This window comes from Neopsephotus bourkii, unplaced genomic scaffold, assembly GCF_033783945.1.
Source record: "Neopsephotus bourkii isolate Nb327-2 ecotype Australia unplaced genomic scaffold, CSIRO-AGI_Nbou_v1 NB_1740, whole genome shotgun sequence".
Lineage (NCBI taxonomy): Eukaryota > Metazoa > Chordata > Aves > Psittaciformes > Psittacidae > Neopsephotus > Neopsephotus bourkii.
This window is the reverse complement of record NW_026902214.1, coordinates 536,612-550,411: the sequence shown is the minus strand read 5'-3', so window position 1 is coordinate 550,411 and position 13,800 is coordinate 536,612. Positions and strand designations below refer to the sequence as shown.

The 13,800-nt window shown below is 42.1% G+C and overlaps 1 protein-coding gene across 6 annotated transcripts in view; it reads right to left on the bottom strand.

The window, feature by feature from the left end:
• Nucleotides 1–12,095, bottom strand: part of LHFPL2 (LHFPL tetraspan subfamily member 2) — a 125,766-nt gene extending 113,671 nt beyond the window's left edge. For 3 of the 6 annotated variants that reach the window (XM_061376812.1, XM_061376815.1, XM_061376817.1), the window contains exon 1: nt 11,028–12,095. Coding sequence is in view for 1 of the 6 variants with exons in the window: in XM_061376817.1 (XP_061232801.1) it covers nt 11,028–11,509 (482 nt within the window). In the remaining 5 variants the exon portion in view is untranslated. Of the gene's footprint in view, nt 1–4,458; nt 4,539–10,838; nt 10,977–11,027 lie in introns of those variants that run through there. The other 3 variants (XM_061376811.1, XM_061376813.1, XM_061376814.1) reach the window with 3 other exon arrangements.
• Nucleotides 12,096–13,800: the final 1,705 nt, after the last annotated feature.

Here is a 13,800-nt window from a genome sequence, read left to right as displayed (position 1 = left end):
TTCAGCAACAGACATGGGAACTGATTACAAAGACTTAGGAAGGAGCTTCCTAAAATGTACGTAATCCTTGCTTCTTTAACCCAGCCTCTATTACAGCAGCACAGGGTAACCTGGGAACTCTACCACATGGGACAGTCTAATACCTGGTACTAAAAACTCTCTGTGGCAGTATAATCACTGCTCAGGCTTTCTACCTCCAGCCAAAGTTACTTTCTGTCATGCCTCAGACCATAGAGAAAAGGAGAATAAAATTGTTAATTTGGTATTACAAGCACAGAGGAAACACTTAGGTGGTAAGACATGAAGAAGCCTGTAGACACAGTCTAGCGGGAAAGGCACTGTTCATTTAGCCACCACAGTCACTTTGGAAAACTCAGTAAAAGCATGTTAAATACATTAATACATGACAGAAAAGTAAGGAATGCATTTGTAACACATTGCTGTGTCTTCAATAGCACCAGATTACCATCTGATACATTACCATCTGGTATGATCACCATGCAATACAAATTTACTCCCTCGGCAGGTGCAGACACAATCACATTTCTATCAAATCTGCCAGAGTGCAGGATGTTGCATTCTTGCTGACTTCATGCCCACTGAAGGAGACAAACAATACCTGATCTGGCATTATGATAGTCACAGACAGATGAACAATACCTGACAGAGCAGAAAATTTACTAGTACAAGGTTAACATTAAAATTGGGGATGACAAGGTATGTTTACATGAGATGTTTGCATTGTATGGTTACGGGGTTCTGATCTGCTGGCAAGTGTATTAAAGACATACCATTGAATCAGCACTCTAAATCAATCCATTAAATCAGTGTCTGTAGAACAAAAAGTAACACAGCATCCTCCTCCCTCTATACTGCTCTGTCCCTGTCAGATATCTAAGAGCTTTCAGTCTTTTATCTAACTGCAGGGGATCTCACACACTCTGTGTTCATGTCAGCAGTTTAAATTACCAATAGTAGAAGGGAGAAGGGTGGAGAGAAGAAAAACTTCTGTATTCAATACAATTTCACACACAGAGGAGAAAATAAATCAAGTTAGGATTACAGACATAGCTGCTTAGATTCCCTAAATGAGACAATGAGTATTATCTCATCTGGCAGTTTAGCATGACTGAAATGAAACGTAATTTGTAGCTGATGCCAACTGGCAGAAGACAAACAAATGTTCACGGTAATTTTTGTGCCTTATTAAAAATGTACTTATGCCTTAAATTGTACGGAAAACAAACAGAATGCTCTAGGTCTACAAAGTACAAGATTTGCAGATGCTACCCTCAGCTGCTAACTCACAGAAAGATGTGTCTTGAGTTTTACAATTTAAAAAGACAAATCTAAAATTATGCCATCTCAAATCTTCTACTCAGTATCCCTGTCTCCAAGAGCAGCCAAAAGCAGATGTCTGGGGAAGAAGACAGGAATAGTGTAAGCATTTAGTCATACTTTCCCCAAATACGCTCCAGTCCCCAATAATTTGCAGCTCAGGGACTTTCAAGGCCAGAGGTCAAGCTTACGTATTTCGTAATTCCCTACAGATTTTTCTTCCATTCATTTTGTCCAGTCTCCCTTTGAATTGGTATAAATTTTCAGTATCTACCACATCCTGTGGGGTTACACAGCTTAATGATATGTGCGTGAAACAAAACTCTTTTTGTTGTTCTGAACCCAACACCTGCTAGTTTCATTCCCATGCTCATTAGTTCTTGTACTGGGACAGTCAATGAACAACTGATCCTTATCACCCTCACCATGTTGTTCATGTTTTTATAAAACTATCAACACAATCCCAGTTGTCTCTTCTCACTAATTGTTCTTCGTATGGGAGGTGTTAAAACATCTCTGATTGCCCCTGCAGTGAACTGGAAAAGCAAAACATGCATTTAATCTTTCTTCTATGGCTTTACTTTCCCTGAATGTTCTTTTTATTCCCCAATAATCTGGGCCCTACAGACTCTGCATCAGACTTCCTGCTCCTCAACTTGTTCCTCAAACTCTTTTCTAACCTGCCTTCTTACGGACATTTAATTCTGACTGAGTTCGACCTTTATGTTTTCCCCTTCCACACGCCTGCACTTCTTTAACTACAGCTACTACCCCTGAAAGTGCAATTTTTCAACAGTCTTTGATTACACAATTAACTGGAATTAGTATTACAAAAATAGACAAGGACAGAGGCCAACAGTTTGTTGTGAAAATATTTTCCTCCATCACCTGTAAATTAATGGAAAAATCTGTGGGGAAAGGAGGTTTCTCAGCATTACAATTGGCATGAATTGCTTTTCCCAGTCCACAGTACTATCAGGAGTCTGGTGAATTTTTCTTTCCACAGTTTCTTCAATACCCAGGTCAGACTTAAATCACTTGCACTACAAGGAAAACACTTTATCCTAAAATTTTCTCTCTCCTCTACCCTTCCTTCACTGAAAAGGGTCTTTACAAGCATAAAAAAGAGACTTAATTTTTTTTTTCCTTTTTTTAGCTAAGGTTTCCAAAGAAATTTGTTCCAGTATTTTCAGGATTTGCATTATGTAATAAAGTAAGCTATTTTATTACCAGGCAATGTTAATTTAGAAAAGGTAGAATTTTTATTGGAGGAAAAGATAGGAATTAAAAAATGAAGACCTAGAGGAATGACCTGAACAATGTCATCTTCAGTAAGAACATGTGCAAGATGATACAGTTAGGCAGAAATAATCATCTGTATAATGATCAGTGTGAAAAATGTCTTAGAATACACATCCTTAGATAAGGATCTGGTGGATCACCGCCTGACCATGAAAAAAAAAAAATAAAAAAAATCACAGTGCTGCAAAAAAGACATGTGTTGTGTCAGTAAGTATGAAGAAGATACTACTCCATTTTACTCAACATCATCAAAAACTCAAGTTAAATACAGTCTTAACTTGGACAGAACAAAACACATGTGAAGTAATGGAAAATAACCCAAAGAAAACCAACAAAAATAACTGGTGTACAGAAAACAGTACCTGTGAGGTAAAAGAACTGAACTTAAAGAAAAAGAGGCCATGATAGCTTAGAAGAAACACAATAAAACACATTGTAAGAAGAAAAACAATTATTTGCTTTGTCCAAGACAGATGCAGCATGGGCAGTTATGGTGTTAAACAGCAACAAAGAAGGTGTGAATTGCGTAACATGATAAAGTATGGGAGACTACTGAGCTCCTTAGGACAATTCACAGATGATAAATATGAATGCTCCTATCCTGGGGAAAAGAATGGACTGGATGACTTCCTAAGGCCTCTTCTAGTCCCACCTTTTTATGTTCTTTTCCTTGGACCTGAGGCAGAACCTTTTCTTTTCAGAGATTAATAAAAAAAAAGTGGGGCGAAAGAGGCTGCTACAGGGCTGCCTTGAAAAAAATAAGGCTACAAACAACCTGCTCACACATAAACTATTCATTCAGACCTTCTCCCTGTCAAACTCCAAGGAGCCTGTGGAAAGAGAGGAAGACCAGCTGCCAAGAGCTGAAGGCATAGTGCTGAAAGCATGGACTTCTATTCTCTGACCTTCCCCTTAAGACATTCCTTAAATGTGGCTTGGAAGCAGACGCATACTGTGGAAAGCACAGTGCATGCATGCATGCACAACACTCCTGATGTACACTGAAAGCAAAAGATTGCACATCTTCTGTGCAATGTACGTAATGTGCAACAGAAAAGTTAGGTGAACTCTGCTTACATGGACTACTCAAGCACCAAATGAATTAGAACTCTCCTTAGGCTCTGTTTTAGACTGGACTTTCACTCTTTCAGATCAACACATACCATTCTTGCACTAAGCAAACTCAAGAAAGGCTGGATATTTCTGTATTCCAAATTTGGCTGCGATGAAAGGTAAGCTTTAATTCAAACTGTCAGGGCTGTCATGGAATGCGGTCTGGGTCACTTAGATATAAAGACTGGTTGAAGGTAATTACATTGATTTTATGCAGTCATGATCATGACTAATGACTGAATAAACATGTATGCACAACACAAACCTCATGCACATTTCTGCAAACTGGATATCTATGCTAAATTATCTCAGCAAAGCAATCAGCTGGGCAGTCTGTGGAAAGTCCTGCACGCTAGCTGCCTTGTTCTATGTCTATTAGTAGCTTAAAACCTAAACAGGGAGAAAAATTAGACCTTTCTTAACTCCTGAAAGGTAAACCACACCAGAGCAACACTGTCTTGAGAAAAATCAATGCAGAGAGAAGACATAACACTGCATGAAATTTCCTGTTAAGCATAAAACTATAATTTCATTCTATTCCCAACCTGGCTCACCACTTAATGTTGAACTAGTAAGTTAAAACAATTTTCTAAAAGCACAGAAACAAATCCACAAGTTACAAATTTAAAATTAGCATACATGCAACTAATCTCAACATGTAAAAGCTATAAAGGAATATGTTACCATATTTAGACTAGAACTTACCTTTGAAATTTTCTTATAAACTCTGAATTACTCACACTTGCCTATGCAGAATGATGTTCAGGTTCTACCAGGTGTCTGCTCTGAAACAGAGTTACAATTGCTAAAACTGTCACTATGGCCACTTACACTTCCTGCCTTATTTTGTAAGATAAAGTGAGTCCATACAAGGCTAAGAAAGAAATAGTATTTGTACCAGTTACCCTCCACTATTCATATTACAAGCACAATTCAATACATACTATTCATCAGTACTAAATAGTTATGTAGAAAGATGCTGCCATTCTTTGCACACAAAGAACACTTTTGAGAAATTCTGTACAAGTCTGACTTTAGTTGTAGTATTTTAATCCCAGCTAGCAACTCAGCACCACACAGCTTCTCATTTACTCTCCCCTTTTGTGGGATGTGGAGGAGAATCTTACAGAAGGGCAAAAGTGAGAAAACTTGTGGGTTAGGATAAAGGCAGTTTAATAGGTAAAGCAAAAGCCTCACATGCAAGCAAAGAAAAACAAGGAATTCGTTCACTACTTCCCATTGTCAGGAAGGTGTTTAGGGCCATCGCCAAGAAAGCAGGGCTCCATGAGGTATAATGGTTACTTGGGAAAACAAAACACCATCACTCAAAATGCCCCCAGACCTCCTTCTTCCCCTAGCTTTATATATTCAGAATAATGTCATATGGCATGGGATACCACTGTGGCCAGTTAGGATCAGCTGTCCTGGCTGTGTTCCCTCCAACTTCCTGTGCACCTCCAGCCTCACTGGCAGGGCAACAGAAGAAAAAGCTGAAAAGTCCTTGACTTCGAGTAAACACTGCCCAGCAACAACAGAATCATCGCTGTGTTATCAACATTAGTCTCATCCTAAATCCAAAACACAGCACTGTACCAGCTACTAGGATGAAAATTAACTCTAGCCAGCTGAAACAAGGACATTATTAAAATCTAGATAGCTGACAAACTGTACCCTTAACTGCAGCAGCTTCTCTCTTACAGGTACTTTATTGCAGGAACAGTAGTTGTATTTACAGCAATACATATACACCATCTACTTAACATTTCATGAAAACAGTACACCCCCCTATGTCTGAAAATATTTTTTTACAGCTTTTCCACAAAATTCCTTTCTGCACAGGACATATCAACGCAATACACACACCGAAAGACAAGAGTATGTAACCATTAAAATAAAGCTTCTCTCAAATGCATTTGCCAGAATATAAAACTGGCGCATTAGCACCGCCATGCATTTTAGTGATGAGGTCAGGTTTTGACAAATGAAAGTTCAATGAAAACTCTGAAAAACCTGTTTACAGTGATCCCAGACATAAGCCTTTGCAAGCTGCAATTCACTGACCTATGTAAACTGATTTGGCTTTCAGATAATCTCCTAGTGAATACTATTGCAAAATCTATAAACACAGATGGCACCAACTGGCACCCTATCTGCAATCTCAGTATAAGATCAAATAGAGAGACTGAATTTATCCTCCCACATCACAGGTGATTCTTTCCAAATAGGTTTAAGGGATTATGCCTGGAAGCTGAACCAAGAAAGTTCTGCCACAGCTACCCAAAGTCTCATCAACCTGAGAAGCCACACTGCTTGAACTAAGCTGGCTCAAAAACTGTACAGCTTTTATAAGACAATGCAACATTCAATTCAGACCAGGTCCAAAGTGCAATTACTACAACTATCCTGTTAACCATTTCTACTAGAAGTAAGCTTACAAGATTTTTTCTAAAGCACTATAACAGAAGAACCCACTCAGGATGAAAAAGAACCCTGCAAGATGAAAAGGCCAACAATCTACAATCAAACCCTAAAATACATATGAATTTTATTATTAAAGCTTATTATATGACTTTACAAAATTTACTGTTATTCATCTGGAACAGAGTGACAAAGCTAATAATGCTTATTATTAATAACTGGTAAATTGCCATAAACAATCTTTGAGAATACATACAATGCATGCAATGTCAGGTGCTGGCAAAGATGAAAATCAACTAGTGAACTCTAAAGCTAATTCAAATTCAAGTAATTTTCACTGGTAAGCTGTTAGATATCACATATAAAACATGTATCTAACAATACCTCAACAGTCTTCAAGATAATAAGACAGTACTAAGACAAAGTAATTTGAAATGGAGACACCAGTGACAAATGAGGCTGTGCAGCTGCTTCAGCAATACTGTTTTGTTAATCCTTTCTGAGCTCTAGAAACTCTACAAAGGTAAAAACGAAAAGATCTGAAAATCAGCTGAAAGTCAGACTTTCTTTGCATCTGGGTTCATTTAATTATAGTCTTCTCACTGGCTGGAACACAGTGAGATGCTTTCTCAAAGATATTTTTTCTCTTTTTACAGTGTTTCATTTTCATGCTTTATCATCTAGCTTCCATGCTTTCACTATGGGCCTCAGGAAACACCATCCAGCAACATTTAAGCCAATATAAGAAATGTTTCCAGGAACAAATACTGCTGCAGCATTCTGCTCATGCAGCTATGTCTTAAATATTCTGGATTCTCATGTGAAGTGCTCACATCTAACTTTACTATATAGCTCCAAGCTGAGATAGTATGATTATGAGAAGCAGAAGACAAGGAAAACTGGAGAAATTAACCTTCAGCAACAGAATGATGTATTTTTTTAATTATATACTCAGTCAGAAACTGAATGCTATTGAATGTGCGAACACAACAGACTAAATATTTTCTGCTGTATGTGCTCAGTCATGGAAAAGATAATTGCCCAGTTGTCACTTGCATTCCCTGAGTTCACAATTTTAGATATATTCCTGATCCACCATGTCGATCAGGCACATCTGCAGTCATTTGCTTGCTTTTGCAGCAAATTTATAATTAAATTGTTTTTTTCATTGTGGGTTTTGGGTTTTTCAGAATTACTTTCCAAAACCTATCTTCTAGGAAAGTATTTCTAGGAAAATTCTGGCGCTGAAATGTTTATCTGTGGTTTATGTCTGACCTCCTAAAATCTAAGCATAGGGAGAAACAAAAGCAATTATAAAAATTTAGTATCTCAAATCAGCACTAAAATATTTTCCAAAATGCATTAACTACTTTCAATAATATAACAGAAAAATGACTCAAACTATTTGCTTTACTTAGAAGACTGTTTAAAAATAAAGTAATAAAACAGTCTTTTACACACCTTTCAGAGTATCTGACTATACCTCCTCAGCAATTTTAAAAGACAATTGATAACACTATTTTTTATCTGGTCCTTAAAAAGGCAATACATTCAGCTTAATTCCAGTTTATCTGTATGTAGGAAGGTGATTTTAGAAGAACACATCCTGTTAGCTCCACCTTTCCAGAGCAGATTTCAGGCACCATGACCTGGAAGAATCTTGTCAATTTTTGTGAAAGCTGTAAAACCAGGCGGGAAATACAATGTAAGCAAAAGTCTCTGGCATCATTTTAACAGACTTGTCAGATATAATCACATCAGCAATTGTCTCTGCATCAAAGAAAGGACTCTGAGAGCCATAACACCTTCCAGCCACTCAGCACCTTTGCCCTTTTTCCCAAGTGAGTTCAGAATGTTGACACCACAAATGATTTATCCCCTAGGCAGAAAGCAGAGAAATGGGAACTATTGTGGGGGAAGGGAGGCACTGAAAACAGAGAGGGAAGAGGCAAATGGAGAGACACAGAAGGCCCCTGTTCATGGGAAAATAAGGAGCGGGGGCACAAAACGGCTCCTCTCATTGCCAAATGCCACCAGCAGCTCAGAAGTTGATCTTTGCTCTCCTCCCTGCAGATGGGATGGTGCAAAGGGTCAATCAACAAGAGGAGCCGTGTGTGCTTGTTCCTGTGCATAAACACACGTGTGTGTAGGAAGTGAGGACAGTTAGGGACAGCAGAGCAGCCATCCTCACTGCCCTCCAAGCTTTACCAAACATCTCTGGGCAGCTGCATGCCCCCTCAGTGGGGGTGTTCCTATGTGAAGAAACTGCTTCCTTTTTCTCTTGTAACAAGTTATCCTTAAGAGGCTGAGGGTGAAATTCCTAGAAGCTGGTTGCTGCCTTCAGTGAATAACCAGGAGTCTTACTTCAGCTAGGAGCTGCCATCCCGTGTTCAACATGTCACCTCATTCTAAGAACTACTTCTCTTTTACTGGGGAGCCCTTCAACTGGTATTCCAACTGTCTAACAAAGGAGAAGCTTCTGGAAATACAAATTTTGATGAAGAATTGTGTTCTTCATATCACTCAGGAAAATAATGATGTGGTTTCCTTTTCATGTAATGATTATTTAAACAGTAATGTCTATACCATACACAAAACAAAACACTGTGTTTCTTGCCTGGTGCCAGCTATGTAGTCACCTGCAGTCCAACTTGGTTCTGCCGATGCAATCGCATATAGCATTTACTATGTCATTGTCCTACTGTATTACAGAACACCACAAGCAATTTTCACAGCTACAGGCTAGAACATGAAAAATTACTGGCTTCCTTTCAGCCTTAGCCAGCAGTGTTCCTGTTCCAAACTTACCATCAAAGCACACAGGAGTGACTGTGAGAAAATGTGGAAGAATATGGTTTGATTAAGAAGGTAAAAAAAAAAAAAAAAAAAAAAGACCTACAACACTCTTATGCAGAAATGCTGTATCCGGTGGTCCCAGTGATTTACACTTCTTAAAAACAAATGACATTACTATTACTTGCCTGACATGCGGGTACATCATCTTGCAAGCATTTCCCAGAATGCTTAATAAAAACAGCAGATTAACTAAAAAAAGATAAAGTGGGCAATTTCTCAGATACTGATTAAACCCATGCCATGACCCAGACAGAGGAAACCTGTGAAGAAGGCTGTGATGTGATTAAAGCTGGAGTGGTGGAAACTAGCGTATGTAGTGAAAATTGAGGAATGCTTCCATGAAAACTGTGTCTGAGATAAAACCCTCTCATTAACAACTGCCCTAACAGAGCAGACTGATGGTCTGTCTGTATCCTGCAACTAACAATGGGTGGAAAGGAGAAGAAAGTGACGGAGATTAATTGTGATTGTATATTTGTAAAACGTTTTATTCAGAAAAATAAAGTTGAACACTGATTTTAGTGTCACTGACACTTTCTAATAAGCCACTTTGTGCACAGCATGTATTTAGGCCTCAGTGAGTTACAGCTCTGTAAGGTTTTAGGGACCAAAGCAAACCCGCTGAAAACAAGGGGACTCCCTGCAGATGTGAGCTTGTGCAGCCAGAACCCGCTGCAGGACTGGAACCAAGCAGACATTTTCATTAAGGTATCTGTAATGGTGCCTAGGAATGCTTGGCTATGAAAGCCAAACCTTTCAATTAACACATATAATGTTTTCTTCTAGATGAGGTCAGCTAAAGCTTTTAAATTGTTTTCAGTTATTCCTAATAACACATCTGTTTTCAGGATGCACACACACCGTCTCGTCTGCCTGCTTTTGGCTCAGTGTAAACGATGGAGCAACTCAGCCGCCCCGCCACCAGGTACCGGCAGCGCTCGCACTTGTCCGGACAGAGCACTGCCAGCAGTGCTGTTCTACTTGATGCTGCTCCAACGCACCCGCAACTTCTGAATTGTGGGATCCAATCTCAGCGGCGTGTAACCGAGTTCATTTAGAGCGACGCCTAAACTACCAACAAACCTTCACTGGTAACTTCTGCCGTCTACTTCTCGCCCTTTCCTGTAAGTACCCTAAGAAATACCCTCACACACACAGAGGTCAAAAACTGAGCGCAGAAAAGCGAGAGGAAGGAAGAACACGTCTGAGCGAGAATGCGCCAAGGTGAGCTCTGAACGTTCTCTCCCCCGGTCAGCTCGCTGAGGACGCTAGCGTCCCCATCCCCGACCCCACGGACTGGGCTGCAGGTGCCGCGGCCGTGGCTGCAAGCCGGGCAGGGGACAGCTCGCCTCCCGCTCCCCTCTCTGACCACGCCTCGGCTCCCGCACGAAGCCGCCTCGGGACCGCTCCCAGCGGGTGGCGCCCCCGCCGTTCCGCCCGCCTCGGCTCCGCGTCCCCGCCCTACTCTTCGCGGCTCTCACAGCACAAACGGAATGGGAGAAAGCGTTGGCAGCCCCCCGCCGCCTCCCCGCGGCCAGCAGGGGACACCCCGAGGGGCAGCCGCGGCCGCTCAGAGCTGTGTACGTGTGCCTGGGGCACCCCCTCCCCGCGGGCGGAGGACCCACGTCCCGCCGCGGCTGGCGGCTCGAAGGAACCTCCGCATCGGAGGGAGGGAGGGAAGGAGCGGAGAAGAAGCCCGGCGGCTCCGGGCGCCCGGCGGGGAAGGGGCCAGCGGGTGCCTCCCGCCTCCCCGCTTCGCTGGCGGACGCTGGGCGGCTCTTCCCGCGCCACGGCCCCATCCGCGCTGTTACCTCCGCGCCGTGCCCCGTACCCTCCTCGCCTCCGGCGGTTTCCCGGCCCGTCCTGAGGCTAAAAGCCCCTACCCGAGGGGAACTGCAGCCTGGCCGCAGCACGGGCAATGAATGGAAACGTGCCCAGCCGACCTTGTCCTCCCTCCCTCCCCCCCCCTCACAACTTCAGTGGGGCGGCCTTCCCCTCACCTTGGCCGGGCAGTGGCGGTTCCTTCGCGCTGGGGCTTTGCTCCCGTCGCAGCCTCCGGCCCGCGCCCCGCCGGGCTCACCCTCCGCCGCTCCCGCCACGACCATGCACTGAGGGAGGAGGAGTAGGATCCCGGCGAGCGCCAACCCGGCCGCCCCCAGCCGGAGAAAGGGAGACGCGGCGAGGGGCGGGGAGGGATGGGACGCGGCCGCCCTGCCCTGCCCAGGTCCGGCCCCCTCACACTGACGTCCCCCGCACTCACACCGACGGCCGCGGAGGGGTGCCTGTGCCCGGGGCCAAGCCGGAGACAAGCGGGAGGCGGGAGGCCCGTCCGCGCCGCTCTTGGCCCTGCCGACAGCCGCCGCGGGCACCCGGCTCCTCGCAGGGTCGGGTTGGTGTGCTCCCGGCCAGCGCCACAGCCGTGGCAGCGGCTGGCCCAAGGGAGAGCTCCAGCAAACAGTCCGGATAATTGCAGACCCCTCATCCTGGCGGTTTAAATAACCAGCGGTCCTTCCTCGGCCTCCCGCCACGGACCCGCTAAGAACCGACGTTATCAGGCCCGGTATTAACCACTGCCATTCTAACACCCGTGACCTGCCTCAGTGGACCTCGTTGTGGAAGGTGCACTGACTGAAAGCGAGAACGGTAAACATCAACTCACCCTATTTCCAAACACTCCTCTCAATCTAGACCTTCTGAAAAAATAAATAAAAATACACGATTTACACTGCAAGAAAATGTCTCCAAAATTGTCTGTAAAGCTTCTGTTTTCGAATCTTTTTATCTGAGAATAAATTATTTCCCACCAATCTCCGTTTAAAATCCCAGTTAACACTCTTCCAGTTTATAAGCAGCACTCTGATGAGCCGGGTTTTTCAAGAACTTTCTGATTTTTTGTGTTTTAAGATATCTAATGCTAAGCATATATGTGTCTACTAGTATCAATACCCATTTAAATCATCTGCAGAGAAAATTACGGTTTAAGCTCAGACATGCCTCCACATGCCTCTGCTATTCTCTGCAGTTGAGCCCTTGTGTAATATGCTGATTGTTGCAAGTGGATGACAGGTGTCTAAGAAATTCATACAGCTCTTCTCAATATCAGCTTCACTTGCTAGATTGGAACTGGCTGTTGCAATAGATAAAACCAGACACTAAGTGGGTCAACAAAATAAATCACTCAGGGTATCTCATGGCCATAAATGAAGTGTTTCACCAATGCAAAACTTCATTTGCTGCAGCTAAAGCTGTCCTCATGGGAAAAAATAAGGAGCTGTCTTTTGACAGCTATCAGAATGGTATCTTTCATGAGCATTGTGTTTCCTTGAAGCTATGGTTTTGGACTCAATTATTATTACACTCTGATAATACAGACAGATCAATGCAGGCTGGGCCTTCTGACAGCTTGGGACTCTGAGGTCTTCAGCTGTGCAAGGGCGCACTCTAAACTGGTCCAGTTGCTGGATTTGTGCCTTTATAATTAGTGTCTGCTGCTCAGAAGACAGAAAATCAGTTAATGTTTTCCTAGGTATGTAGGTTTAAGGGGAAGGAACAAGCACAAAAATCCAAGAATTATGTTCCTGTGGCAGAAAGCATTAGAAACATGCACAGCTATCTACAGCTACTGAAAATAAAGCATATACTTTCATGGCTGATTATTGTCCAAACTTGTATCCTTTTGTTACTTTTCCCCCTTTTCTCTGGACAAGTCATTAAATTAAGCATTCTGAAAGGGTTTTATTAGAGACATTTTTGATTGTTTCCATTAGACTCTGAAAATTAATTTTCTAAAAAATAAGGGTGTCTTTCTAAAGCTGAACTCCCTATGACTTTTGGGAGCAGCTACTTTAACATAAAATAGGAGACAACTCAATAGGCCCGTCCAAAAATAAACATCTCTTTAAAGAATATTTTAACCCTGGAGGCTTTGCACGAATAGAGCAGTCACAATTTTACTTGATAATACAAAATTAACATAATAGATATCTTAATTTTCAAAAAGCTATGAGATTTTCTGAATTCCAGTTTTTGAGCTAGTCTCCGTAACAGATGACTCTACCACTTTTGCAAAAGTGTTTTCTGAAACAGCTAAATGTCTCATGCTGTTTCAAAAGATGTGTTAGAACTATGATAGTCTACCAGTAATATGACACCAAAAAGCATAAAACCTGCATTGGAAATACTCTTGTAGCAAAGATCAGTTTTCTCACTGATCATCTATTAAGTCCTGAAAAGATGGATGAAGTGCCTCTTGATCTAATAAAACTTACCTAAAATGAAAGGAAATAATTATTAATGAATTCCTGCTATGTTAATTCATGAAGTTTGCTTCTAAACATAGACACCCATGTTTGTCCAAATTACATGGAAGTTTTGCTGCACTTAACAGATAGGATAAAGAGCAATCTTGTGATGATTGCTGTGGTAGGGGATACAGTGGCAGTAGCAGTCTCTTCCTCCTCCTCCACTGACTGTTTAAAAAATGTTTGCTATCTAAAAATACACAGCAGAAGCAGTTACACAAGAAGAGTTATATAGTCCTGCTACCAGTTAGCACTTCTGTGCTGCTTAGCCACTGGATAAAGTAATTACTAATGTGAATAATGATACCAGGTAATAAGAAAAAAAACCCAGAGAATGCTATTAAAAAGTTTTTAAGAAGTTGGTTATACACTCACAATATTGCATGTAGTAGAAAGGGCAACCATGGCTTTGAATATGTAATTTGGGCCATAGGGTGGTCCAACCCCATCGGGTGCTATCTGGTCCTCAGCA